The sequence below is a fragment of the Protobothrops mucrosquamatus genome, unplaced genomic scaffold, assembly GCF_001527695.2.
Source record: "Protobothrops mucrosquamatus isolate PMUCROS unplaced genomic scaffold, P.Mucros_1.0 scaffold_198, whole genome shotgun sequence".
NCBI classification, from domain to species: Eukaryota; Metazoa; Chordata; class Lepidosauria; order Squamata; family Viperidae; genus Protobothrops; species Protobothrops mucrosquamatus.
The window spans coordinates 953,553-981,397 of NW_015386274.1; the positions used below are offsets into that span (position 1 = coordinate 953,553).

The 27,845-nt window shown below is 43.5% G+C and overlaps 1 protein-coding gene across 1 annotated transcript in view; it reads left to right on the plus strand.

Annotated features, from left to right (window-relative positions):
* The window catches only part of PPEF1 (protein phosphatase with EF-hand domain 1), a 55,945-nt gene that overhangs the window by 11,715 nt on the left and 16,385 nt on the right, over positions 1-27,845 (plus strand). Inside the window, exons 3-9 of the mRNA XM_029285980.1 lie at positions 9,892-9,952; positions 11,730-11,911; positions 12,695-12,809; positions 20,984-21,030; positions 24,255-24,421; positions 26,815-26,851; positions 27,081-27,230. Of these exons, the coding sequence (XP_029141813.1) occupies positions 9,892-9,952; positions 11,730-11,911; positions 12,695-12,809; positions 20,984-21,030; positions 24,255-24,421; positions 26,815-26,851; positions 27,081-27,230 (759 nt within the window). The remainder of the gene's footprint in view (positions 1-9,891; positions 9,953-11,729; positions 11,912-12,694; positions 12,810-20,983; positions 21,031-24,254; positions 24,422-26,814; positions 26,852-27,080; positions 27,231-27,845) is intronic.

The following is a 27,845-nucleotide window of genomic DNA, read 5'->3' on the forward strand; positions in this document are numbered from 1 at the left end:
TAAAAGAAACGAATTTGATGTTGTATTGTTTAACTGCTGCCCGTTTGCTGATAGCTCAAAATTGGAAGAGTAAAGTTCTACCTACAATGGAGGACTGGAGATTGAAGGTCTCGTATTTTGCTGAAATGGCAAAGATTTCGGCTTATTTGAAGAATCACTCAAACGAACAATTTTTATTAATATGGAGAAGATGGATTATCTATATTCAAAAAAAGTATAGAATGGTGGAATATAACCTAGGTTTTTAGTTAACTTGTTCTTTTTTTCACATATATATATTTCACCTACTTATGTAGAATAATATTTTGTGGAGTTAGGGATATTAATATTAGTTTACTTTTATTTGAATAGTATCCTGGGATTAGGTTTGGGAAGTCCGGGGGGTGGGGGGTGGGGGTGGGGTTTTTATTATAGCATTGTGATGTACTTGTGATGTGTTCCTTTTTTATGATGAAAATAATAAAATTTATATTTGAAAAAGGTTAAGTGAATCTGGTTTCCCCATTGACTTTTTTTGTCAAAAGGTTGACAAAAGGTTGACCTTGAGACACTGCAGCCATCATAAATATGAATCAGTTGCCAAGCATCCGAATGTAAATCACATGACTTGGGGATGCTGAAATAGTCATAAGTGTGAAAAATAATCATAAGTCACTTTTTTTCAGTGCCGTTGTAACTTCGAACAGTCACTAAGCGAACTGTTGTAAGTCGAGGACTACCTGTACTTTATCACTTTTTTCCTTTTTTTGGTCATCAGGTTTTTGACACCTTGCTAGGTGACTGGTGGTACTTGAATATTGCCATATCCTAAAAGTGGTACAATGGGTGAAAAGGCTGAAAAGCCCTGCACTACACTGTTGCTCATTCTACACTCTGGCAGCAATATGAGTTTTCTTTGGGACACAGGAGGCAGAGAGAGAAAGGCCAGAGAAAGAAACATCTCTTGAACTTTGCTTTATCCTTTTCTCTTCCTGACACTATTGACTTCCCTTGTAACAAGCAAGCCAATACAGATAGTCCTTGACTTACAACTGTTCATTTAGATCATTAGAAGTTACAACATACTGAAAAAAGTGACTTATGAGCATTTTTATACTTACTACCTGTAGTGCCACCCCCAAAGGGTTCGCTGAAGTCTGGGTTCTCCTGGCCCTCTTGGTCTGGCTGCTTGGACACCTCTGCTTGACAGAGACACACGGTGCGGTGGTGCTCTGTCTCTGTCGGCACCAACTCACGTGCGGTAATGGTGGTCAGTCTCTCAGCAGGCAGCTTGTGTGAGGTGATGGTGGTCAGTTTCTCTCTCAGCAGCAGCTCACATGAGATGATGATGGTCAGTCTCTGGCAACAGCTCAAATGAGATGATGGTCAGTCTCTGGCAGCAGCAGCTCGCATGAGGTGAAGATGGTGGTCAGTCTCTGTCAACAAGCAGCTTCCATCTCTGGCAGCAGCAGCTCACATGAGATGATGGTCAGTCTCTTGCAGGCAGCTCATGTGAGGTGATGATGGTCAGTCTCTCTCAGCAGCTCATAGGACCCCCCCTTATTCTATCTTCTCTTCTCTCTCTGACCTTTCCCCACTGAATCCTCTCCTTCTCTCTTCCCTTCTCTCTCTCAAGCTTGCTCTACAGAAACCTCTCTATCTCTATTCCCCCCCTCTCCATCTGGCTTGCCTCACCGAAAAGAATAAAAACAAAACCAGCCAACCTCCTCCCTCGATCTCCCTCCATCCGGCTTGCTCCTCCTGAAAAAAAGGCATAAAAGCTTCTTCTTCCCAACCTCCTACCTCACTCTCCCTCCATCTGGCTTGCCCCTCTGGAAAAAGGGACAAAAGCTTCTCCCTCAGTCAGTCTCCTCTTCCCCTTTAAAAAATCCCTCCCCAAGAACCACACCCCACCGCCAGCCACCGTGGAGGCCGCTGGAGCTCCCAACCTCTCCACCGAATCTGCAGAGCTCCAGCAAAGCTTCCCAGCCAGCGCTAATCCCAGCCAGCACCAATCCCACCCCAACTCCCCTCTCCACTAAACACTCCCCCTGCCCAAAAGTTCTTTGCTCCCTCAAAGAGTGAGAAATGCTTACCAATAGTCTGGGGTGTCTGGGGGTGGATCAGAATTTTGTCTAGCAGTAAATACTGCCTCTTCTGTGCTGTGGCCCAGAGCATCATATGTCAGTCTTCTAATTGGATGTATCACTGTACTTTGGGTTTGGCTGTAATGAATGAGATCCTCCCGGGGCTTTCCATACCCAAAAGTCTCTGGGACTGGAAACCCATTCTCTGGTTTTGGCTGTTGTGAGGCATGTGGAAAGGTTGAAACTGTCTCCATAAGCTCTTCCAGCCCAGGAGCCTCTGGAGCTGGTGGCACTCTCTCCAGTTCTGGCAGCTCCTCAGACTGCTCATCAGCCTTCCACTCAGGTTCTCTAAGAACTTCTCCCCATTCCCAAGCTTTAGATACAAACTCAGGGGCATCTGGCCTGAGCTACTCAAGCCCCATTTCAGTGTCTGATACGGGGGGAACTGTTGCAATATTTTCCAATGACCAGAAACAGTTCATACAATCCTCTTCCTCTTCTGTGTCCTCCTCTTCTCCTTCCATGGATGAATCAGGTTGTGCTTGAATAGCTGGTCTTCTCCTCAGAGTTCAGTTGCTTTTGGAGTAGATGGCTGAGAGACTTGTATTGCCTCATTTAGAGGCAATAGATGATTTCAGTGCCATGCTTTCAGAGGCCCTGAACTCCCTTCTGGTCGAATCCGGTACACTGGCAATCCATGTAGCTTCTCACTGACAATGTATGACTGAGAACTCCATCAGTCTGCTAGTTTATGCTTCCCTGTCCACTTGTATCTGGTTCCAGACAGTCGATGCAAACCAGATCCAGGGGCCCATGACTTTGCAGGTGGCCCATCGGTGCGGTCCTGGACGGTAAGGTCTTTCTTTGGATCGACAGTAGTCTCAACCTCTGTCTTCATACAGGGCCAGTAAAGCCGATCCCTCACTAATGTGAAGGTCTTCTCTAGGCCCAGGTGTCCATGCTCATCATGTAGCGCAATCAGCACCGCTTCCCTATGTTTTTATGGGAGCAAGAGATGCCACTTTTCCTCGGGCCCATTGGAAGGGCCCTTCCAATAAATCACACCGTTCCGGAGCTGTAAACAGTCCCACTCTTTATACAGCAACCAAGCTCCTCTTGGCAAGTCAGTGAGCAGAGCCTCTCGCTGACCACTACTCAAAGCCCTTGCAGACAGGCCACAAAGGGGGTCTTCTGCCTTATCCCTTTTCTTTCTTGGTCAAAACAGGCATACCCTCCCCTCTAACTTGAATGGGGTTGCAGTACAGTTTAGGAACACCTGCAGTAGTGACTCCTACCGCTTCTTCCCCAATTGCTCCTCGAACTCAGTGTTCAACCCCTTGATACAGAGCTTGAATACCATCAGGGGTCAATTGGATCCATTCTCGAACATGTGCCTTGGGACCGTGAGGTCTCCTCGACAGGGCATCTGCATCCCTGTTCCTCACACCCGGCTGGTACCTCAAGCTGAACCTGAACCCGGAGAGTGCAGCTAGCCACTGATGCCCCGTGGCATCGAGTTTGGCTGTTGTGAGCAGGTAAGTGAGTGGATTATTGTCTATCTTAACCTCAAACTCCACTCCATATAGGTAGTCCTTTAACTTATCTACTACCGCCCACTTAAGCACCAGAAACTCCAGCTTATGGGTAGGATAGTTCTTTTCGGCTGAAGTTAGGCCCCTGCTAATATATGCAATGGGCTTCAGGTGTTTATCATGTTCCTGATACAGTATTCCCCCCAAGACCATCCCAACTAGCATCAATGTGTAGTTCATATGGCCGGTTAGGGTCTGCATAGGCCAGCGGTTCTCAACCTGTGGGTCGCGACTCCATTTGGAGTCGAACGACCATTTCACGGGGGTCACCAAACAACGCAGTCCGCCATTTTTTCCCCGCCATTTTTTCCCCCTTTTCCTTAGCTGTGCTACTCCCTCTTATTCTATTGGCTTTTGAAAGCCAATAGAATAGACTCTATTCAAGAGGCTCTATTCTATTGGCTTTCAAAAGCCAATAGGAATTGTCCAGGCTGTCTCTGCCCTGCTGAGCCCGCCAAAAGTCCCAGTCTGCAAACGGTGCTGCAAGTTGTCTGCAGCTAAGGCGAGCTTTCGGGACATTTCCACCCCTCCCTGCTGAGCAACTACTAAATGTAAGTAAAGAGGGCCAGGGGTGGGAGGTGGGAGGCCGGCGGGCGCAGGGAGGGTTGGTGGCACGCGTGGGGCCCAGTGGGTGCTTTACCTCCCTTGGGCTGGACCAGCTGGTGGCCCAGCCGGTGGTCGCCCTGCGTCATCGCTGCTGCTTGCCATGGCCGCCCAGGAGCGCCTGGGTCTGCCTGCTGTCGCACCGAACGTGCAGTGGCCAAGGTAAGGCTAGCGGAGCAGCAGCGGGCGCTGGGAGGGTTGCTGGCACATGTGGGGCCCGGCAGCTGCTTACCTCCGTTGGGCTGGGCCAGCTGGTGGCCCAGCCGGTGGTCGCCCTGCGTCGTTGCTGCTGCTTGCCATGGCCGCCCAGGAGCGCCTGGGTCTGCCTGCTGTCGCACCGAACGTGCAGTGGCCAAGGTAAGGCTAGCGGAGCAGTGGCGGGTGTAGGGAGGGTTGCTGGCGCGCGTGGGGCCCGGCGGGTGCCTTACCTCCCTTGGGCTGGGCCAGCTGGTGGCCCAGCTGGTGGTCGGCCTGCGTCGTCGTTGCCGCTTGCCATGGCCGCCCAGGAGCACCTGGGCTTGCCTGCCTCCGCACCAAACGGGCGTCTTGCTCCGCGATTGCCGGCTCCGCACAAAAGTTTCTTTTTCTTTCCTTTTCTTTTCTAAATTCTACCCCCCTTTCTCCCCCTCTCCTGTCCCCTCTCCCATTCTTTTCTCTCCTCTCCTTCCCGGTGGCGAGATTTGGCCGGCTGAGGGGGTCGCTGTAGCTGGAGCAGGAGAGCCATCTCTATGCTCCTGGGTCACGTGTGGTCGTGCGTGTGGGTCACGTGTGGTCACGTGTGTGTGGGTCATGTGTGGTCACATGGGTGCGTGCGTGTGGGTCACGTGTGGGTCACGTGGGTGCGTGCGTGTGGGTCACGTGTGGTCACGTGGGTGCATGGGGTCACGGCATTAGGAAGGTTGAGAACCACTGGCATAGGCCAAGACAGGGGCATTCGTGAGTCTCTGTTTTAGCTGGTCAAAAGCTTGCTCATGCTGCCTAGTCCACTCTGCCTGAATGGATTCTTGAGACTTCCTGGGTCCCTTATTCTGATGGACCTAGTTAAAATGACCAGACACATCCTCTACCTCTTCATTCTTCAACAGATCATTGAGAGGATGGGCTATCTTCGCAAACCCTTCAACAAACCTCTGATAATATGAACAGAACCCTAGAAATGATTGCAGTTCAGTCACATTTTGAGGTCTGGGGCAAGAAGTAACAGCCTCAAGCTTTGTGGGATCAGTTGATACCCCTTCTGCAGAGACAACATGACCCAGATATATGACAAATGTTTGGTAAAATTGGCATTTCTCCAATGACAGCTTCAATCCTTCTTCATGGAGCCTTGTCAGTGCTCCTCATGTTGTTCAAGAGTCTCAACAAAGACAATAATATCATCTAGATAGACTAACACATCTATCAAGTTCATGTCTCCCATAGTCCACTCCATGAGTCTCTGAAAGGTTGCCGGGGCCCTGACAACCCTTGGGGCATTCAATTGAATTCATAGAACCCCAAAGGGCAGATGAAAGCAGATTTCTCTCTATCGTCGGGATGCATGGGAATCTGGTGATAGCCACTCCTTAAATCCAGCACACTAAAGCACTTTGCTCCCAATAAACAATGCAGCGCATATTCGATTTGAGAAGTTGTGTACTGATCTGGAATGGTCCTCTGATTGAGGGTATGGTAATCTATACACATTCTCAGGGATCCATTTTTCTTCCGGACTACCACTATGGGAGAGGTGTAGGGACTTCGAGATTCTCGGATGATCCCAGTCCTCTTCAATTCCACTAAGTGCTCTCTAAGGTCATCTAAATCACTTAAGGGAATCCACCGAGACCTCTCTCATAAAGTCTTGTCTTCCTGTAGATGGATTATATGTTGAGCGCTCTTAGCACATCCCACATCAAATTCATCTTTTGAGAACAGATGTTGCCACCTCCAAAGCTGGTCTCTAGCGCTCTCTTGCCATTCTTGGGAAAGCTGCGTGTTCTTAGGGTAGAACTGATCTGTTGAGACCTCACCCTCCATCTTTTCCCTAGTATCAGGAGGTACAATTGGGGTGGCTGGGCTCACTTGTCCCAACAACATCCGGTCTTTCAAACTCACAAGGAAATTTGTAATATTCTGGACTCTGACTGAGATCCGTCCTCTGGCCTGCTGCAGAGCCTTTGTGGAGACCACCTCTGGGATTACCTCCACCCCAGCATTCTGCCTTCTGGGGTCAGGTTCAAGGATGAGGTAGGGACCAGGCTGCTTCCAGTCCAGTCTGACAGAGGCCCGTAGACACGCCACCTCCCCTGGTTGTAATACTCTCCTTGCTCTGTCCAACTTCCACAGTCACCTCACACCCTCTGCAGGAGCCTGCTGTTCTCACATCAGGTGTTGGTATGCTGTCTGCAATGTGGGATGAACATCCCCTATCACTGAGTCATTCCTTATTGGGACAACTGGGGTGAGCAGATGCCTAACTAAATTGGTGTTCGTCCCCACTATCAGTGAGCCCTGGCTAGCTCCTGGGGGACGAGTACAGACAATGGCCAGGGTATCGAAGGTTTCTGTGTATCCAGCAACTGAGGGCCCAAATGTTAGCTGGATAGGTAGATACCCATTGTATGGGAACTCCTCTGTTCCAATGCCCCAAATCTTCAAATTGTTCAACTTTCGTATGGGTATATGCATCAGGTGCCTATCATAGAAATCCCGATACAGTAATGTCACTTGTGCACTTGTGCCTTCCACTTGTATCGGCACCATAGAAGAAGGGCACACTAACTGTTTAGGAATTTTGGCAGTAAGAGACACAGCATCTGGTTTGACAGCCCGTGCTTGAGTCCCCGAAGGCTGTTGCTGGAGCTTTGTCACTCTGACTTCAGTAGGCTCTAGGATATGGGAGTCCCTTGCTAAGGGCGATGCTCCCATCATGTCTATCACTGAGGGGGGACCTTGGGGGAGCTCCACTCACAAAAGGTGATGCCCAAGGCTGCCCTCCATCACCCCTTTGATTGGAGCTAGCTAGTATTGCTGGGCACCCAGTTGGCTCCCTCACTGGGGCCCTCTGTAGTTTCCCCACTGAGCAAAATTTCCTGGTTTGCACGACTTTGTATAAGTACGCCTGTAATGTCCTGCACCCCCACAGTTATAGTAGATCACTGATCTTGTTGAGTTGTCAGCTGCAGTGGAAAGGCCCATCTCCCCGGTGACTAATCTAGCCCAACCTCCATTAAAGGGTGAACTATCCATTGCCGTACACGAGGCCATCATCTTGATTTAAGTTTGATATCTGAATTTGCATAATTGTGAGCCAGGCATCATCATCTCCACCTTTCCTTGCTCCCATGCCTGAGGGCCATTCTGGTGGTGAATCGGCTTTACCCTCTTTGGCCTCCTCTACCACTTCTGTTTCCCTAACTCTTCTTATGAACTCGTGATACTCCCAGATGTTCCCTTTGGTTTCAGTCTTTATTTGGTTCCAGACTGGATCTGAGACTAAAGCACCCCGTGAAAGTTGCTCCATCTGGGCTCCTTCCACTTCAGCTGGATCCAGCCCCCCCTTCCACAATTTGATATAGTAACTTGTTCAATCATCTTATGTACTCAGATAACCTTTCACCTCTCTTCTGGTACATATGCTCAAAGCGAAACAGTAGGCTAGAAACTGTTTTGGCAGATCCAAATTCATCATGCAATAAAGAGAGGTAATCACGCATGGTGAAATACCCTCAGCTCAGCATTAGGCTTCTGATGGCTTCCGCAGCAGGTCCCTTTAAACTTTGTCTGACCCTCTGCTTCTTTTGAGCATCTGGTATATCCCACTCTTCAACTGTCTGTACTGCCGGTTCTATCCAGGTTTCATATTCTTCCTCCCCCTCTGGCACTGGTTGTATCCCTGAAAAGATACGTAGTTTCTTGTACCCAGCCCCCACACAATAGTTGCCAGGCAGGGTTTGGATGGGTGTCAGGCTCCCCCCGGCTGGGCCAACCCTGCCTCTGCTGCTCCTATAGTAATCAAAGTAGGTGTCTCCTTTTGTGGGCCCAATGTTTTTGCTGAAGGCGTGACCCATGTGGTCAGGAATATCACCTTTGACCTGGTATCCTCAGTCAATTGAAGGCTCTCAACCTGAAAGCTCTCTGGAACCCTTTTCTTCCACTCCAAGAGCACATAAGAGTGGGAAGAATCTCGGTCCACCTTTGCCTACCATGTATACCCTCTGGTCCGGGACAAAAGCCCTCAGTGTCTGAAGAATTCACTCTTCTGGCCAAGCATCCCAGGAACGTCAATTGCTATGCTTGACTTTACCGGTCAGTCTCTCTCTCAGCAGCAGTTCACATGAGGTGATGATGGCCAGTCTCTCTCAGCAGCTCAGAGGACCCTCCCCACTTATTCTATCTCCTCTTCTCTCTCTGATCTTTCCCCACTGAATCCTCTTCTTCTCTCTTCCCTTCTCTCTCTCAAGCTTGCTCTACAGAAACCTCTATATCTCTATTCCCCCCCCCTCTCTGTCTGGCTTGCCCCTGCAGAAAAAGGGATAAAAGCTTCTCCAACCTCCTACCTCGCTCTCCCTCTGCCCGGCTTGCCCCTCCGGAAGAAAAGGGATAAAAGCTTCTTCTTCCCAACCTCCTATCTCGCTCTCCCTCCGTCTGGCTTGCCCCTCCGGAAAAAGGGACAAAAGTTTATTCTCCCTCAATCAATCTCCTCTTCCCCTTTAAAAAAAAATCCCTCCCCAAAAGCCATGCCCCACCGTCGGCCATCGCTGAGGCCGCCGGAGCTCCCGACCTCTCCACCGAATCCGCAGAGCTCCAACAAAGCCTCCCAGTCAGCACCGATCCCAGCCAGTGCCAATTCCACCCCAACTCCCCTCTCAGCTACCCACCATTACAGCATCCCCATGGTCACATGATCAAAATTTAGGCATTTGGCAACTGACTCATATTTATAACAGTTGCAGTGTCCCAGGGTCATGTGATCACCCTTTGTACTCTTCTGACAAGCAAAGTTAATGGAGAAGCCAAATTCACTTAACAACCGTGTTACTAACTTAACAAATGCAGTGATTCACATAATAACTGTGGCAGGAAAGGTTGTAAAATGGGGCAAAAGTCACTTAACAACTATATCACTTAACAACAGAAATTTTGGGCTCCATTGTGATCGTAAGTCGAGGACTACCTGTACAGTGTGTTCTTGCTATACGTCTGAGATGACTGCCTGAAGAAGCTTTAGAAATGAGGCCAATGGCTACAGGAAACTAGGTGGTAGGCGTGCTGTAGTGCAAGGGCCAAGAGTTGCTTACTCCTGATCTGCTCTGTGCACTAATCAGGAACAGGAAAGAGTGATAGAGAAGTAGACCAGTTTTTATGCACAGAGTAGGAGTTATTTATACTTACGTCTTTTGAGCTGGAAAAGGTTTCATGCATGCAAGGGGTAGCATTAAAACTAAGTATGATGCTTGGGATTTTGTCAAGCTTTCTTCTAGTACAGGGGTGGGGAACATGGCTGGCTCAGGAATTCTGGGAGTTGAAGTCCACAAGTCATAAAAAGGACATAGTTCCTCACCTCTGTTCTAGTAGGTAGATCCCTGGTAAATGTGTAATAGATCAGTGATTTTGATTTACAAACTAATAGATGTTTTCTTACTCAGCTCTCCAAATTCTTCACGTTTATGCTGGACCATTTTACTCAGACCAATAAGACAGATCCAGGTGAGAATTTTAGAAAAATACATCATTTTTAATAAATTCCACTGACATATTTTGCTTAGAAAAATGGCAAGTCAGCCACAGACAAACCTATAGGTATCGATACTATTTTTTTGTGAGTATCTTCAGACCCACTTCAGGATTCACACATGCAAATGAAAACTTTATGTTTTCCAAGAGTGAAAATCTAAGAATTGGATAAGTGCCTGTGCTGTTCCAATTAAATGGTCAATTAAAGTAGGAATCGATTATTCATAACCACAGTGGTATAGGAGAAGAACTAGCACCTTTGCTATCCTGCTCAATATATTTTTAATATTGATATTCAAGAATTCTAGCTCTTATAAAAGGCTTCATTAATTTAGAATCAATAGCAAGTAGAAAACAACAAATATTTTATTTTCATACTCATGCTAAAATATTTTCATGATTACCTAATTTTGAATATGCCAAAGTGTATTCCTAAGAAAATGTTCCTATAAAAAGTTATATTTGGCAATGTTTGTAATTCTGGTTTTAAATATTTTTTTCTGTCTTAAAAATAATTATTAATGAGTTTTTCTATGTAAACTAGTTATTATTTTTTCATGCAGAGGAGAACATGTCCACCAAAATTTGAACTGCAACTCCCACCAGTTACAGCTAACAAGACTAATGAAGGGATGCTAGAAATGGTGGCTCACTAATATTTATAGTTTTAGGAAGTTTAATTTGTGCAATGTAACGAAAATAGGTGTTCTCTAGTGGAAGAAAAAAAATATTGATCGTGGGAATAATCCTTTTTGCAGTTTCCACAATTAGGGGCTCCCAGGAAGGGAAAAATGGAGGGGAAAAAAAGAAAAGTCTGGCTGCACAATTGTGAATCTTTACAAGGTTTTTCAACCTTGGTAACCGTATAGGTGGGTTTCAACAACCAGATTTCCGAAGGCATCCATGCTTAGCATTGAAGCCCACCTATCTTAAAGTTGCCAGGGTTGAGAAACATTGATATATAGCTCTGAACATGCTATAAACAAATATTTTTTGTAATTATATCCATGAAAAAGAATATACATAGTTTATAGTTTATTGAATCTATGTTATCATATAACAATTGAAAAAAGCTGTGCTTGACAAGGTAGCATGGAGAGCACTTGCCTATAAAGTCACCAACAGTTGGACTCGACAAAGTGGTTAAAAACAACATAGTTTATTGAAAGCAGCATTAATTACATCTTGCAATTGCTCTTGCAAAACAAAAAACTTTTAAAAGACTGAAAAAGAGAACTTTGCATTTTCATTCTTAAGTGCAGTTTAGCCCAACATGCAAAGCAATACAGTACTATAGCTGCAGAATATCCCAAAGGTGCTTTTTCAAGAGGCAACTGGACTTTCTTGTTTTTTCTTTGAAGATGTTTCGCTTCTCATTCAAGAAGCTTCTTCAGCTCTGATTGGATTTATATTCCTTGCATGAAAATGACCAGCTGTCTGCAAGGAATATAAATCCTTCCATTCCCCACCATCCAGTCAGAACTGAAGAAGCTTCTTGGATGAAAAGCGAAATGTCTTCAAAGAAAAAACAAAGAAAGTCCAGTTGCCTCCTGAAAAAGCACCTTTGGGATAACCATGACCTGGATGACTGAGAATCTCCATAGATATTTAGTTAAGATGGCACCCCTCTTCCTCCCACTCCCATTGTCTGGCTTAGCCTAGAGTCTGCTCAGAGTAAATGCTACATCTATGGACATGATTATTAACAAGATAAAATATTTATTAGCTGCATTTTCTGCTTCCTTTATAGAAATCCGCTCCCACTTTTTCTATACTAGTAGTGATTTTGATGCCATATCAATCTCAGATCATGCCATGACAGAGTACGAAAGAATAATACAAGTACCAACCTCTTATCCTGGGCCTCACCTTTCTTTTCCTCTCACTGTCACTGATACTGAAGTACTTCTTCAGGCTTTCAAAGATCAACAGGCAAGTTAAGACCAGTGGTTTAATAATTTTAACGCTTTATTTTATAATGTATCATTATAATTACAAAATGGGAAAATAAGGTATCTCTTATGATAGTCTTTAAAGAAATACATCTACCTAGATGGGGTCAAATCAAAGGTAGCTCTAGTACAGGAGTCGGGAACTATGGGCCTTTTATGACTTGTGGATTTCAACTCCAATAATAATAATAGTAGTAGTAGTAGTAGTAGTAGTAGTAGTAGTAGTAGTAGTAGTAGTAGTAGAGTTGGAAGGGACCTTTGAGGTCTTCTAGTCCAAACCTCTTCTCAGGCAGGAAACTCTATACCATTTCAGACAAATGGTTGTCCAGTCTCTTAAAAATTTCCAGTGTTGGAGCATTCACAACTTCTGGAGGCAGGTTCTAGGAGCTGAAGTCCACAAGTCATAAAGGGGCCTTAGTTCCCCATCTTTACTCTAGTACATTATAATTTGTGGATTTTTTTCTTTTTCATTTCTTTTTCATGGTTTTACCTTGACAACCAAGCTGAGACTATTTAGCACTTCATTTTTTTAAAGGAGTGGTGTAATACACTGGTTGCAACCAGTATTGCCCAAGTACAGTTCAGAGATCTTTATTAGAATAGCATTAAAGATCTTGCCCACTTGTTCTTCGAGAGAGCAGGGCCTCTAAATATCCTCTAAATGTTAAATTTTCTCTCAGACAGACAACATCCTTCTCGCTTAGCTTTAGTGAATGGATGCTAGTAACGTGCTGTTTTTGTCTTCATATATGATACTCTGCAGCAGCTACATGCTCGATATGTGCTTCAGCTGTTTCATGAGACCAGGAAAGTCCTTCAAAAAATGCCAAACATCACTCATCTCTCAACTTCTTATGCCAAAGAAGTAACCATCTGTGGTAAGCTAGCAACACTTTTCTTAAGTGACGCATAGTATCAGGGTGATATAGAATCTAAAATATCTCTTGAATGGGGAAGGCTGTGCAATATTTTTAGCTGTCAGTGCCTTTGAGATGATAGCTCCTTCCTCCTAGTACAAATCCTTCCCAATTTTTCTTTATCATTCCAAAAAAGGATTGGTGACTCACACTCCAGAACATATTTTAAGTAAACCAAGCAAGTTCCTCCCAGTTTTTTTATGTCAGATGTTACTGAATGAGTCAGTGATCCAACCAGGCAAGCTTTTATGAAAAGAACTGCATTTCCATCTATACAAAGTTCTTTTGTGCGGTAAATAATTAATTTCAACTCTAACCTTCTCCAGTCTTCAAGAACTGGTTTCTGATACATTATTACCAATTGGAAGGTACCAAATCTGGGCTGCAAAATTCAAGATGAGCACTACATGGGACCAAAGAGTTAGATATCTGCGCCCTAAAGGTTCTCCAGATTTTTGCCATCCAGATCTGGTCATCCTATTATAATAGAAGGAATGCCTATTGAGAAATGCTTTTTTTCTGGAACTATTAAAATTATGAAAATATACAAAATACTAGGAATTGTAATGTATAAGCTATATTTTAATATATAGCTAAGAGAAAGGGAAAGTAAAAAGGAGAAAAAGTAAAATTTTCCACTCTTCTTTAAATTTTTGAAAAGGCATTGATTGAGACTTGGGAATCTTCTGGGTCAAAATAGCACTCTTTGGTGACCATAGACCATCCGTGTCTTCTCATTATCATAAATATTATTATATCAGTAAAGAAGTAAACATTTCAAGTTTCCTAATCATTTTTCCTTGATTACATCGACACAATGTGGTTACAGTGGTATAAGTACACAGTATTATTGTAGCACACAAATCAATCAAAGCTCTCCAAAACAACTTAAGTAAACCAAAAGACCCAGTAGCTCAAGTAGAAAAACAGGGCTTATCTACAATATACAGTGCAACATACAATGTAAGCACTGTAACAGCCATTATGTAGGACAGACAAGCAAAAGGCTAGCAGGGTATACTTTAAACAACTAGCAGTCAGAAGACACAATGAATATTTCTTAATCTCACAACCCACAGATAGACTCAATCATAGTTTAAGGGGGAAACTGTGAGCATCCTAGACCAAGCTAAATCCAAAATGATAGGGAATTCCTGGAAATTTAGCATTTAGACAAATCAGCTATCAATAGACACATAGAAATAAACCATATTTATACAGCATTCAAACAAGACAATTAAAAAGCTAAAAAGGAAACAAAAATACTAGAACACATCCTCTCCAGCAGCCAACAACCAGATAAGCAGGGATTAACATCAGGCAAACAATCTAGCAAAAAACAATACCCTAAACCTGTGGTGGCAAACCTATGGCACGCGTGCCACACTGGGCACGCAGAGCCCTTTCTGTCGGCACGCGGGCCAGAGGGACGCTCCTCCCCCTTTCCACATGCGCCTGACTAGTGGGAACTGGAGAGGGCAGGAAAACCGAAATCAGCAGCGCTCTTGTGGAAACAGCTGTGAGAGCTGGACGGGGAGAGAGGAACCAGTATACAAGCAGGTTTGGGCGGGAGTGCAGCAAGAGAGCGAGTGAGTAAGGAGATGCCCTTTGGAAGCGATGGTGAGTGTGAGTTTAGAAAAGACAAGTAGGACGCAGTGTCCGTTTGCGCGCTTTGCAAAAGGTTAGCGGGGGAAAGAGGACATGTAAGTTTGGACTTTGGAGAAAGGGAGAGAGAGAGAGGAAGGAAGGAGGGGAGGGAGAAGGAAGGAAGGAAGGAAGGAAGGAAGGAAGGAAGACCGGGCCCGCCAGTGCTGCTGGGCAGATGCACAGCCAGGCCTGCCCAGGTGACACCAAAGCCAGCCAGCCCTTCTACGGGAGTGCGGGGTGGGTGGGTGGGGGGAGAGTGGCTACCCCTGAGCACTACACCTGCCTCCCTTCAGGCTCCCTCGGCCTCTCCCCCCCAGGCTGGGGCGGGTCAGATTCCCCACGTGGGCAGTGCTGCACCTGCCACCAGCCCATCCCCAGCCAGCTCTCCTCCTCCATCCTCCTCAGCGATGCTGCGACAATGGCTTCCCTGCTCCGGGGTCATCTCCTTTCAGGGCCTCTGCCAGTGGCCGGCACGCCACCTGACCAAAGCCGGGGACAACGACTTCCCTGCCCTCGGCCGGTCTGTGATCCCACCTGCCGGGTGGGGAATCGGCGGATTGTCCCACCCCGCAGCCCCACACTGCCCGCTCCGGGGTCCTCTCCTCCTTTTGCGGCCTCTGCTTGGAGGCTCCCATCCCTCTCCCCTTCGGGTGTGTCGGACTGATCGGAGGGAAACGTCCACAGCTGTGAAGGTGGAAGGCAGGTTGCTGCGGCGGCCATTCTTCACTCCGGGTGTCTCGAGTGCAGCTGGCGCCGCCTGGCCGAGGCTGGGGCTAGCGTTGTTGCAATTGCCGCACCTGAGGGTCGGCCTCTTTCCGTGCCACCAGTTTCTCTCTCCAACATGTGGGCCAGGTACCTGAGACATCCTCTGGGGCGGCAGTTCAAAGCCTCGAGCTGCCTCGCATGGCCAGCCAGGGACAGGGGACCTCCTCCTCAGCATGGCAATGGCGATGCAGGTAATGGCGGAGGTGGGAATGGTGGTGGTGATGATGGAAATGGCAGCAGAGATGCAGGCAATGGTGGAGGCGAGAATGGTGGTGGTGATGGCGGGAATGGCGACAATGCAGGCAATGGCAGGGATGGTGGAAATGGCGGCAGTGATGCAGGCAATGGTGGTGGTGATGCAGGCAATGGTGGAGGCGGGAATGGCAGCGGCGATGGCGGGAATGGCGGCAGTGATGCAGGCAATGGCGGTGGTGATGCCGGCAATGGCGGCGGCAGAGGTGGGAATGGTGGTGGCGCCAGCAACGATCTCTTCATTGTCAGGCCAGCCAGCCACATAGTAGAGGAAGGGATGGCCGGGTGTCTGGAGCTGCCTCGGTTGCTTGCTGGCCTCAGCAGGCCCCAACAATGCAGCATTCGCATACCAGCTGCCACCCTCCTGGCAGCAGCAAGGGGTGGGCGTGCGCCACAGTGTGAAAAATGGTCTTAAGTCACTTTTTAAAGTGCCGTTGTCAGTTTCTGTTGAGGATTGGCAGGGAGGGGCTGTTTGGTTTTTATTCCCCTCCCATCTGCTGGATGGTTGCAGCAGGTTTTGGTCTCTTCTGTCGTGCTTTGAGGTTACCCACAAAGCACATTTGTTTTGGGGGGGATCCCCACTCCAATTGCTAAACTTGCTTAAGCCCTCTTCCTCCTCCTCCTCCTCCTCCTCCTCACCAGAGCCCCCCTTTGTCTGCAACCAGCCCCAGCCCCTGCCTCGCCTTGCCTTGCCTTGCCCCATGACAATGGCACCCCTGCCCTGTCCCCTCCCTTGCCTCACTTCACCCTGAAGGATGAGCCTTCTGCCCACTGCCCCACCCACCAGAGAACCCCTGGATATCCCCCAACCCTGCCTGCCCCCACAGGTATCCCTCCCCAGGAGCAACATCAAGGTGGCCACGCTCACCCACCTGCCATGACCACCATAGCCACGCCCACTCAGTGGCCACGCCCATGCAGTGGCCATGCCCACTCAGTGAGCCACACCCATCTGACACCCGACAATGCATAACTGGTTTTGGGTTGCACTTTGGGCACTCGGTCTCTAAAAGGTTCGCCATCACTGCCCTAAACAATACTGTAATCAAAGAATTAGTAAGGAGAAAACCACGACACCACCGTAATTAGAAGGGCAAGCAACTGTATATAAATAGGGAGCAAATTCCCCACTCATTCACAGATATTACTGTTGAAAGAAAAATCTTCATCAGGGTCCAGTCCAAGCCGGGAATAAACAAAATGGAGACTGCTTTAGAAAGAAGGTTGCAGTTTATTGAAGAGCAGAGGCAGACAGAAATGTGGGTCTGGGAAAGCTGACCACATGGAGCAGGGAGTGGTGGGTTTTTATACCTTCTTGGGCTTTTGGAGTTGTTCCTGTTCCTTCTGGTATTCTAATGATGGTGGGTTAATCCTATTATGTCCTAAAGGTCATGTCCTGCTTCCCTGGGGCTGGGGCTGATGGCTATGTCCTGTGTTGGATTTTTTGGGTGAGGGGTTGTTGGTTCTAGCGATCTTTGTCTTTCTAATCCCATCAGCACTAAGCTTCCTGGCTCCAGACTTTCTGAAAGGATTATCAGATCTGCATTTCTACAGAGCTGGTTTCTGCTTGGGGCAAAGAGACTTGGGTGGTGGTGGTTTCTGCCTTTAAAATCCTTTGGGGAAATATAATATTCTGCCTTTTTAATATTCCCCAAAATATTTTTTTCTCTGGGAGGGGACTTCCCACAATCCCCCCTTTGTGCCATATAAGTGTGGGTGACACACTTTTATTGGCACAAGATTAAAATTTGATCTGATCAGAGAGACTTGATGGGCTCTTCTCTGGGTGCTCCAGGATGTGGGGAAACAAGCTTTTAAACTGTTAATGTAAAGAGGAGAAGACACTAATAAAGGCAGCAGAAAAAGATCCCTGCAGTGGCTCCCAAAAGGGGAGTCTTTCAACCAGGGCAAAAGTTCTATTAGGTGGAAAACAAATTTATACTGTCCAATATTCTTTGCCAATTCTTTTCAGATTTTGGGTGTCACTTTGAGCTTCCAGTCAGGTTTGCACATGCTTCCAAAATTCTTCACAGCCATGTTTTGCCTCAATACATAACCACTGGCTGCCCATTTCCAAGGACTGCTTTCTGGACCTGCCTTAGCTCCTAGTTTATGGCATTCAGGTTTGTGATGTCCAATTAAAGTTAAGCCAGTGTGCAAGCCAGGCTATTAAATTGCACAAAATGAGCCCTAGGACTCCCAATCTGAGTCCACCAGTACAACATATTCAGGTCTTGGGTTTGGAGATCTCTTTCCTGCTACCTCCTCAATAAGGGCATATGAATTGTAAATTTCCTGAGGGAGCATGGTTCCCTCCCCCTTGGAATTTGCAGGAAGGTATGCATGCAAAGGCCTGAATGCCACAGAGCAAGAACCAGCCTGGGGGACTTTACATGGAGGTAGGTAAAGGAAATAGCCTCAGTGTGATTCTGAATGGTATGTGGGTGCATGCAGCTACTTCTAATAGATAGGCAATACAAACATCCTGGACAAATTTTCCTTCCACCACACAGAAATCCAAGGTGTTCAGGACTTGCTGTGCCAACCGTTCCAAATGCTATTCCTCCATGAATCCATTCAACTGGCTAATTACAATACAAATGAGGCAAGAAAGAAAGTCTTAAATGAGTTTCTACCCTCCCCCCCAGTTAACTCAAATTAGGGAAGGCACAAATCTTAAACATATCACGTGGTTGTACCTTGATTTAGGCAAGTTGGTTTTCCAGCTTTGTCCCTGAGCAAAGACCACTCTTTACATAATTGGCATGCATGCTTCTTTTTCATTCCCGTCTGGATGGGTAACCTTTTTTAGATCCAGGCTTTTAGAGGTCTCCCTAAAGGAGATATCGGCAGAACCCTGCAATCAGAGCTTCCCATATTTTCAGACAAGACTCTGATCCATTTACCTTGTGAGTCTTTTTCTTTATTCTCCTGCGTCCCCAGAGTGACTCTTTCCTGGAGTCCCCGGTTCCGGCAAGGCAATCTTTCAGCCCTTGCTCCTTGGCAAGGTCACTTTTGAAGCCACTCTAGCCCCTTGTCCCAGTTTCAGCCCACAAAGGGGTCTGGGAGGACTCTGATTTCCTTTTCACAGAGTATGAGGGTCCCTCTTAGAAGAGTGGAACTTTGCCAAGTTGTTTCAGCCAGTTGCCCAGGTTCAACTCTCTCATTCACTCATTCCATTCCATGTTCACACAGCCTCTCCCTTTTTCCTAACAAAAAGTCCTGTACTCTGGGCAAACCCCCATGCTTTCCAGAGTCTGTTGGTTGAATAGATCTTTTGGCGGTTAGGAAAGCCCAGAGGAAGCAAGATCCAGCTGTGATAGGGAAAAGGCTCTTCTCATTCACACAGACGTACACACATTTCTCTCGCTCCCCTGGGCTTTAAAAGTTAAATTTCGAGGTACTCATCTTCTTTCCAAAGCAGCCCTTGAGCTCAAACTCAAAACTTCCCGTACTACCTTCACTCCAAATGGGCAGAGTCTGGGAAATCCACCCACAGACACAAGAGGTCTGTAGCTGGCAAGATGGAGGCTTACTCAGTCCTAGTCCATTGGAGAGGTTAGCTTGAAGTCCCATTCTGGGTGCCAAATTGTTGAAAGAAAAATCTTCATCAAGGGTCCAGTCCAAGTGGGAATAAACAAAATAGAGACTGCTTTGAAAGAAGGTTGTAGTTTATTGAAGAGCAGAACCACAAGACATGTGGCTCTGGAGCTTCTGACCACATAGAGCAGGGAGTAGTGGGTTTTTATACCTTCTTGGGCTTTTGTGTTTGGAGTTGTTTTTGTGGCATGAACTTTGACCTGAGTTTCAGTGTGCCTTTCTGATATTCTAATAGTGGTGGACGTTAACCCTATTATGTCCCAAAGGTCATGTCCTGCTTCCCTGGGGCTGTGGCTGATGGATATGTCCTGTGTTGGATTTTTTGGGTGAGGGGTTGTTGGTTCTAGGGATCTTTGTCTTTCTAATTCCATCAGCACTAAGCTTCCTGGCTCCAGTCTTTCTGAAAGGATTATCAAAACTGCATTTCTACAGACCTGGTTTCTGCTTGGGGCAGAGAGATTTGGTGTGGGGGGGGAGTGTCTGCCTAAGACAGTGATGGCGAACCTTTTAGAGACCGAGTGCCCAAAGTGCAACCCAAAACCCACTTATGCATCGTCGGGTGCTGGGTGGATGTGGCCCATTGGCTGGGTGTGGCCCATTGGGTGGGCATGGCTGTGGTGGTAACGGCAGACTGGGTGGGACTAAAAAGTTCAGTCAATCAATTCCAACTTTGCAAGATCTTTTTTTTCCTGTGAGAAGTTGAAATTGACTGATTGATTGACCCTTTTTTTTTTGTACATGGCGGCAGAGGCCTAAAGTGAAAAGGTTTTATAAAACCCAGCTGAAGGTCTAGGACTGGGATGACGGCGCGCGTGCCCACAGAGAGGGCTCTGAGTGCCGCCTCTGGCACCCGTGCCATAGGTTCACCACCACTGGCCTAAGATTTTCTATTATTCCTTTGGGGAAATATATTCTGATTTTTTTTTAATATCTCCCAAAATATTTCCTTCTCTGGGGGGGGGGTGCTGTCTTCCTACATTACCTAGTTGGGTAATGAGATATCTGCAAACAAAAAACAAGCTCAGAAACCTCCAAGGATTCCACCATTCAAGCCTACATATACTCTTTTGTTAGAGCAGTGATATATATTATGGATGAACTCCCTGAGTCTGCTTGAGGAGGTTCAGCAACTGCAAAGAAGAATAATTATTTTGTTATAACTCTCAGACTCAGCATTGTATCTCCCAATCACAGGAGCAGCTAGCAGATTGAATTCATTGTACTCATACAATATAAGAATGTTTTAATCAGCTTTTAATCCGCTCAGTGCAAAGCCACATAAGGAAGCTTCTATTTATATTTTATACAATTCAGTGAGTTCTATTCAGTTACTGCTGTGCATAAGAAAATACCATTATATTTCCTCAAAATGTGAGCCTCTTAAATAGGGTGAAATTATAATTGTCTTGCAAGCAAGCCTGTCCTTGCTAATCCATATGTACTTCGTCTAACCGGTGTCCTCATTTGCACAATTATAAGTATATCTGAGAGAGATTATGACCTGCTCTTCAAGCAAATAATAATTTCCATGGCCAAAATCTGATTAGTGACAGATGAAAGCATCATTTTTATTGAAGCTCAAGCCAAATTTCTGATTAGAAGTAAATGAGACATATCCTACTTCCAGCAAATCCTTTTTAGCTTTCTGAGTTGGCATTGAAATATTCATGTAGTGAGTTTCTTTATGTTGGTTCTTTCCCTTTTGGTTTCCCATTCAAAATCTATTAAAATACACCTGAGTGCCTACATTTTCTCCTTCACATATATATTTCTTAAATATTGGAGAGTTATGATTTCTAATTCTGGCAGCTGGTAAGTTTCATCTGAAAGCTTTGTACTATATGCAGCACTAAAACTGTTTTTCTTTCTAGGTGATTTACATGGAAAGTTAGATGATCTTCTGCTGATATTCTACAAAGTAAGTAACTAAAACATTGTTGAGTTTTTAAGATAGTGCTTAGCTCAAATGACCTGCATCCAGATGATCAGCACTTTATGGTATCACTTATTAAGCTTTGGGCATCTTTCCACAGGCACGCTGTTAATTATAATTGGAGGCTGATTGGAAGCACTATTAAAGAATATTGGAAAATGTGAAACTTAAAAACAAGGAGTTTTTGGCATTCTTTACAAAATGTAAATGGAAGTTGAAATAGCTTAGAAGTTTTCTTCTTGAAAAGAAAAGCATTTAGAAGCTTGGATATTATGAAACATTTTCTTAAATTAAGAAAAGAATTCAGAGTATTTGAACTTATGGTGTTTTTTCTTTTTGAAAGACATAAATATATAAAGTGGTGGGGCTATTGCTGGATGGACAGGTAGAAGCTGTATCCAGGGCCTTTTGCTCAGCTTTGGGTAATGTGCCAGTTGCAAGCCTACCTGGACCTCAAGGACCTTTGTGCAATGGTCTGTGAAAATGTCCTTGAGAGAAAGGAGAAAAATCCACAGATTAGACACCAGTCAGATAAGAGACACCTTGGTTCACAACATCTCGGAAGGGGCCAGGATTAGACAGGACATAGAAATCAAAGGATTGAAGATAAAAAATGAAACATATAAGTTACACGCATTTGCCGATGATCTAGTATTTATCTTGGAAGAACCTTTAGAGACGATTCCTAAGCTATGGGGAAAGATAGAAGAGTATGGAGAAATGGCGGGATTAAAAATAAATAAAGAAAAAAATAAAGTAATAGTTAAGAACCTCACAGATAAACAGAGAAGGCAAATGCTAGAGAAAACAGAGGTACAGATAGTGAAAAAAATTAAATACTTAGGTATTCATCTTTCGGCCAAATGCTCATCAATAAAAGAAGACAATTATACAAAATTATTGAAACAAATAAAGCTAGACTTGGAAAGATGGAAAAATCTGCAGTTGTCAATACTAGGAAGAATTGCTACAGTAAAAATGAACGTACTGCCGAAGATTTTATTTTTAGTTCTGCTTCTTTAATCTTACATAAAGCTAGTATTAATACAGTATAAGAGTCTTGGTGGCGCAGTGGTTAGAACGCAGTACTGTAGACTAATTCTGCTGACTGCTGACTGCCAGCAGTTTGGCAGTTCGATTCCCACTGGCTCAAGGTTGACTCAACCTTCCATCCTTCCGAGGTCAGTAAAATGAGGACCCAGATTGTTGGGGGCATTATACTCATTCTGTAAACTGCTTAGAGAGGGCTGTAAAGCACTGTGAAGTGGTATATAAGTCTAAGTGCTATTGCTATTACTGGTTGGTGCTCCTTATCTGGACTATCTTGAAGGACTGATATCATGCAACAATAACTAATGTTTTCATTACCATGCACATTGACTACTGCAATGTGTTCTACATGGGGCTGCCTCTGAAGAATACCTGGAAACTATGCTTGGTACAAAATGCAGTAGCCTGATTGCTAGCAAGTGTTAACCAACAAGAAAATATTAGACTTGTGCTCAAGTTCCTTTATGAATGATAGTAAACTTCTGTCTGCAATTCCAAGTGTTGCTTTTTATCTACAAAGACCAAGTATCATCATAGCTGTGTTTTGGAGAAACTGTTGGTTCTTCCATATGTTTGTAAGTTAAGAGGAGGCTGGAGAAGGAAACAATGTTTCTGGATGAAAGCATCAATGTTGTGGAACAGCCTTCCTTTGCACTTTAGATTAGTCCCCCTGAGGAAGCCTTTTTGCGAACAGTTAAGACCCATTTTTCTTTGGTAGTTCAATGTTACCTTGCCTTTTCCTGTTTAATGATGGGAGGTTGTACCGTATCTAAGGAATATTAAATTGCATATCCTATTTTATTAGGACAGTAAGGTATTATTTAGGACAGTAGGGTATTATAATAGTCATTTATTGTGTTTGTGGATATTTTAATATTTATTATTACCCTACAACTTAATATAGTTATATGTACCATGGATGTTTTATTTATTTGGTGGTGACACAGCCTTCCATCCTTCCGAGGTCAGTAAAATGAGGACCCAGATTGTTGGGGGCAAGATGCTGACCCTGTAAACCACTGAGAGGGCTCTGAAGCACTATAAAGAAGTACATAAGTCTAAGTGCTATTGCTATTATTTGAATTTTTATTATTTTTATCTAATGAAATAGGAGCAATCTTAGCTCCACAAACAAGCTACATGTTGCTGCAAAAGATTTCATTTTCATTCCATTTGCAAGTAACTAAAGCTAAAGCTGTTACACACTTAAGAAAAGCAAATGGAGACAGGAAAGTCTTATTATATTTTAAAATAGATGGGATGTTTTGCATTTACAATTCAAATTTAATGGCAGATTTAAGATGCTTTAAAAACTAATATTACAACTCCCCCAAAAAATCAACAGCTTTCCCAGCCTGGATAAATGTAATTTATCAGAATATGCTTCATTTGTTATTGAGGACACTTTTAATTCACTGCTCCAACAAGTGTGTTCTAAAAAGCTTGTGGCTTTTAGTACTACAAGCATATTCCTAATTACATGGGCAGTGAGAGCTGACACACGCGTGAGAATGGAAGTACATATCTATCACAAAATATTATTATATCTATATAAAATTAAAATGCCTCGCATTGCATTGGAGAAAAGAACATTTTAAAATGTCTTTAGTTTCTTGTTGGTGAAGCAGATTCTAAATGTAACAAATTATTGTCATAATAATTTCACTGTAATGAAAACACAGGCAATAAAATATAAAACATTTTTAACACTGATTTATGTTAGAGTTACTTGCCAAGATTGGCTCAACTAGGACTGTATTGTCCTTATACAGAAGTTGATCTGTGTGCTGAAGTAGGTTGGTGATGGAAGTTACGGTAATTTATTTTCTATTTGTATGTTTTTAGTTGATTTGTTTTATTTTAATTGTAATGGAGTATTTTATATTATCATTTTTCTTGAATGATCTTGAGTGTTATTTGGAGGGATATATGGATGTAAAAATATTGAATTATCCATTATATTGACATAGAATCTCAAAAGTTAGATAAGACTATAATGCCTTCATGATTGATATAGCCCTCCTATTATGAGCTCTGGCAGAATTGGAAAAGTGTTGCTAGGAAAGAATATTATACAGTATTCTGGTAATGTTGCAGGGATATTTCTATAAAATTGTATTGCAATGTTAGCTACTCTGCTGTTTTGTTTTCTTCTGCAGAATGGCCTTCCTTCAGAAGAAAACCCTTACGTTTTTAACGGTGATTTTGTTGACAGAGGGAACAATTCCATGGAAATACTTATAATCCTGTTTGCATTTCTCCTTGTTTACCCTAACCATTTACATCTGAACAGAGGGAATCATGAGGACTACCTGATGAATCTTAGGTATGGCCATTTTTATTCTTTCTCCAGCCTGAGCTCTTAAATATGCTTTTTTTCTGAGAGTTTGATAATGTTTTTGACCTAACCCTGATTTTCTTGTGTTGGTATTTGAAACTGTATTTTACTATACTTTGCTCATGCATTATTTTAGACCAAGGGTGGGGAACAATGGCCCTTTTATGCCACTAACGATACTTTGTACCTACAGACCTTGCCTTCAGAGTCACATTTGGCCTTAAAAACCCATTTGCACACTTACCATGAGGTAGTTCTAAAAGTGTCCATGTCTGCAGTTTACTAAGAGATGTCATATCTTCATTAGCAACTCTGATCCAACTTTTGTTTTCATGGGTTGGAAGTCTTTGCATCTCATCCCATGAATCTGGCTTTGGTTTTAATGCTATGCAGGCAACATAAGACAGACATTTAGCTGGGATGCCTTTATTGCTTCTGGTGGATCTCCTGATTGAAACCTCTTGTTGCCTAATTTCTTCTTTTATTCCACTTGGACAATCTTTCTCAGTTAATTTCTTTATTATATCAGGACTTCTATGTCCAAGTCATCTGTCCCATGTGTGAATGCAGTTTGAATGTTTCTCCCTCTTGGCAGTATTAACCACCTGATTTCAGTTCAATTGATACAGTTCATCATTGCTTAGATTAGCTCTTTCATGCAACTTTTGTAGTCTTTCCCACATTTCTTTAGCAGTTTCACACTTACATATATGTATGATTTGACCATCTTATATACTAAGAGAGATGATGTTCTGAGCTTTCTGAGCTTTCTCTATCAACTCATCTGAAGGGTGTTCTGGCCTAATTTCATTTATACATTTCCGCGTATCTTCACTTATTAGCACACTGGTGTCTTCACTTATTAGCACACTGGTGTCAAACTCACCACATCACGTGATGTGTCATGACGTATCACGACTTTTTTTTGCATTGCCGGAGCTGGGGTGGGCGCGGCCTCCGTATGATGCAACCGGCTCATGGGCCGGCAGTCTAACACCCCTGTATTAGCAGAATTTTCATCTTGAATTTCCAAGAGTGGTAATTTTGGTTTGTCAGATTTGCAAATGAAACCTTTGTTTCAGCTTTGTTACTGGCCATTTTCTTTTATTTATTTACTAACTGTACCCAGCCACGCGTTGCTGTGGCTCAGTCTGGTAAAAGCATGTGTTGCTTTTACGTCCAACAGATGGCGCTGTTTTTCAAAACATGTTTTTACCTGTCACAGGTGTGACATCTATATAATATAGGTATATAAAAACACGTGTGTATTCGAATGCAATGTTGTGTCAAAATTTCAAAGCAATTGGTGAAGAACTTTCGGAGATTTAAAATTTTGAACAAACGAACATTTACATTTTTATTTATATAGATTCTGTTGCAGTCTTCTTTCTGTTGCTGTATCTTGCACTTATTTCCTGTAGCTGACTATGACTGGTTTGCTCCGTTCTGTGCTGAACTTTATATTTCTCCTCTAATCTGGGTTTAACCTAGGTTTATACTGGGCTTATCTCTGATTTATCATGGGTTCTGGATTACTTTGGGTTGAAGCTGATTTATCTGGGTTTATCTCTGGGTTAAAGCTGGTTTATTTTGGTTTACCTGGGATTTCATCTCTGGGTACTGGGTTTATTTCTGGTTTATCTCTATGTTGAAGCTGGGCCCATAACTTCTTAGAAAATTCTGTTTTATTCTATAGAAATTCTATTTTATTCTATAGAAATTGTAGCAGAAGATTACAGGTAGTCCTCGACTTACAACAGTTTGTTTAGTGATCATTCGAAGTAACAATGGCACTGAAAAAGGTGACATGACCATTTTTCACACATATGACTGTTGCAGCATCCCCATGGTCATGTGATCTAAATTCAGATGCCTGGCAGCTGACTCATATTTATGACAGTTGCAATGTCTCAAGGTCATGTGATCACCTTTTCTGACCTTCTGACAAGCAAAGTCAATGGAGAAGCCAGATTCATTTAACTACTGTGTTACTAACTTAACAACTGCAATGATTCACTTAACAACTATGGCAAGAAAGGTTGTAAAATGGGGCAAAATTCACTTAACAAATGTCTCAGCAACAGAAATTTTGGGCTCAATTGTGGTCGTAACTTGAAGACTATCCGTATTATACAGCCATGAAGATTGGTAACAGAGGATGGTTACATAGCCATATAGATCAAATAAAATGTACAGTGTACAGTCACCATGAGCTTTGACGGTGTCAACTATCACAGGAAACTCTCCTCAGAACATAAAGAACCATAGATTATAACCATACATGCAAACTAAACACTGCCATCTACTGGCTGAATAATTTTGTAGTTGTTACAATGTAAAATACATTCTAACATGTATTCCAACAATTATTTTCATTTCAGATATGGTTTCACAAAAGAAATTATGAAGAAGTATAAGGTTAGTATTTTATCTCATTTTGATAAAGACCATCAAGTTAACAAAGCGACAGAACAGATTGTACTGTTTTACAAAAATTATCAGGCCATTAGCAATTACTGGCCTAGAGATGTCCTAAAAATACTTGCCTTCAAATTTGTTCTTGTTTTATTGTAAAGCCAAAATGAAGCTGTCCATAGATTTCTAAGGAATAGTTCAAGAGTGTCTAACCCAGTATTTCATTTGACAGACCTATGGGAAACCAATTTTGCATCTTCTACAAGATGTCTACAGCTGGCTTCCTCTTGCTACTATTATTGACAATCAAGTTCTTATTTTACATGGTGGAATATCAGATACTACAGATTTGAATTTCCTAAATTCATTCCACAGAAACAAGGTAGGAATTATACATACAAAAGTACTTTGTTATATTATTGGTTTTAGCTCCAGTCTTGCTCACAAGAAGTAAAATTCTAAATTCAGTGAGCATTAAGCCTACTATTTTGTATGTTTAAAGTACTAGAGATAATGTACATAATATTAGGATAGGTACATTATTAGCAATTCTATAATAGTATGGATTATTTGTCGTATTATATACACATTAATCTTTGCATTTCATCTTATAGAGATTGAAGTCATTTTTTCAATATAAATACTTTCTAATTTTTTAATGTAAAGCAAAAATCATGAGGGAGTTAGATTATTACATTATACATATATACTGTACATATATACCCACGTACTGTATCTATATACAGCATATATGTACATACTCTATACATATCTGTATTATATATATACTGTACATACATATTTATTTTATTTATTTATTATTTTAATTTGTATACCGCCCTTCTCCCATAGGACTCAGGGCGGTTCACAGCATATTAAAAACAAATAATATACACAAAATACAAAAAAATTACAAAATACAAAAATACAAAAATACAGAAAATAAACCCCGATAAAAGCCGAATTAAAACCAAATATTACAAGCTGTGTTTCCAAT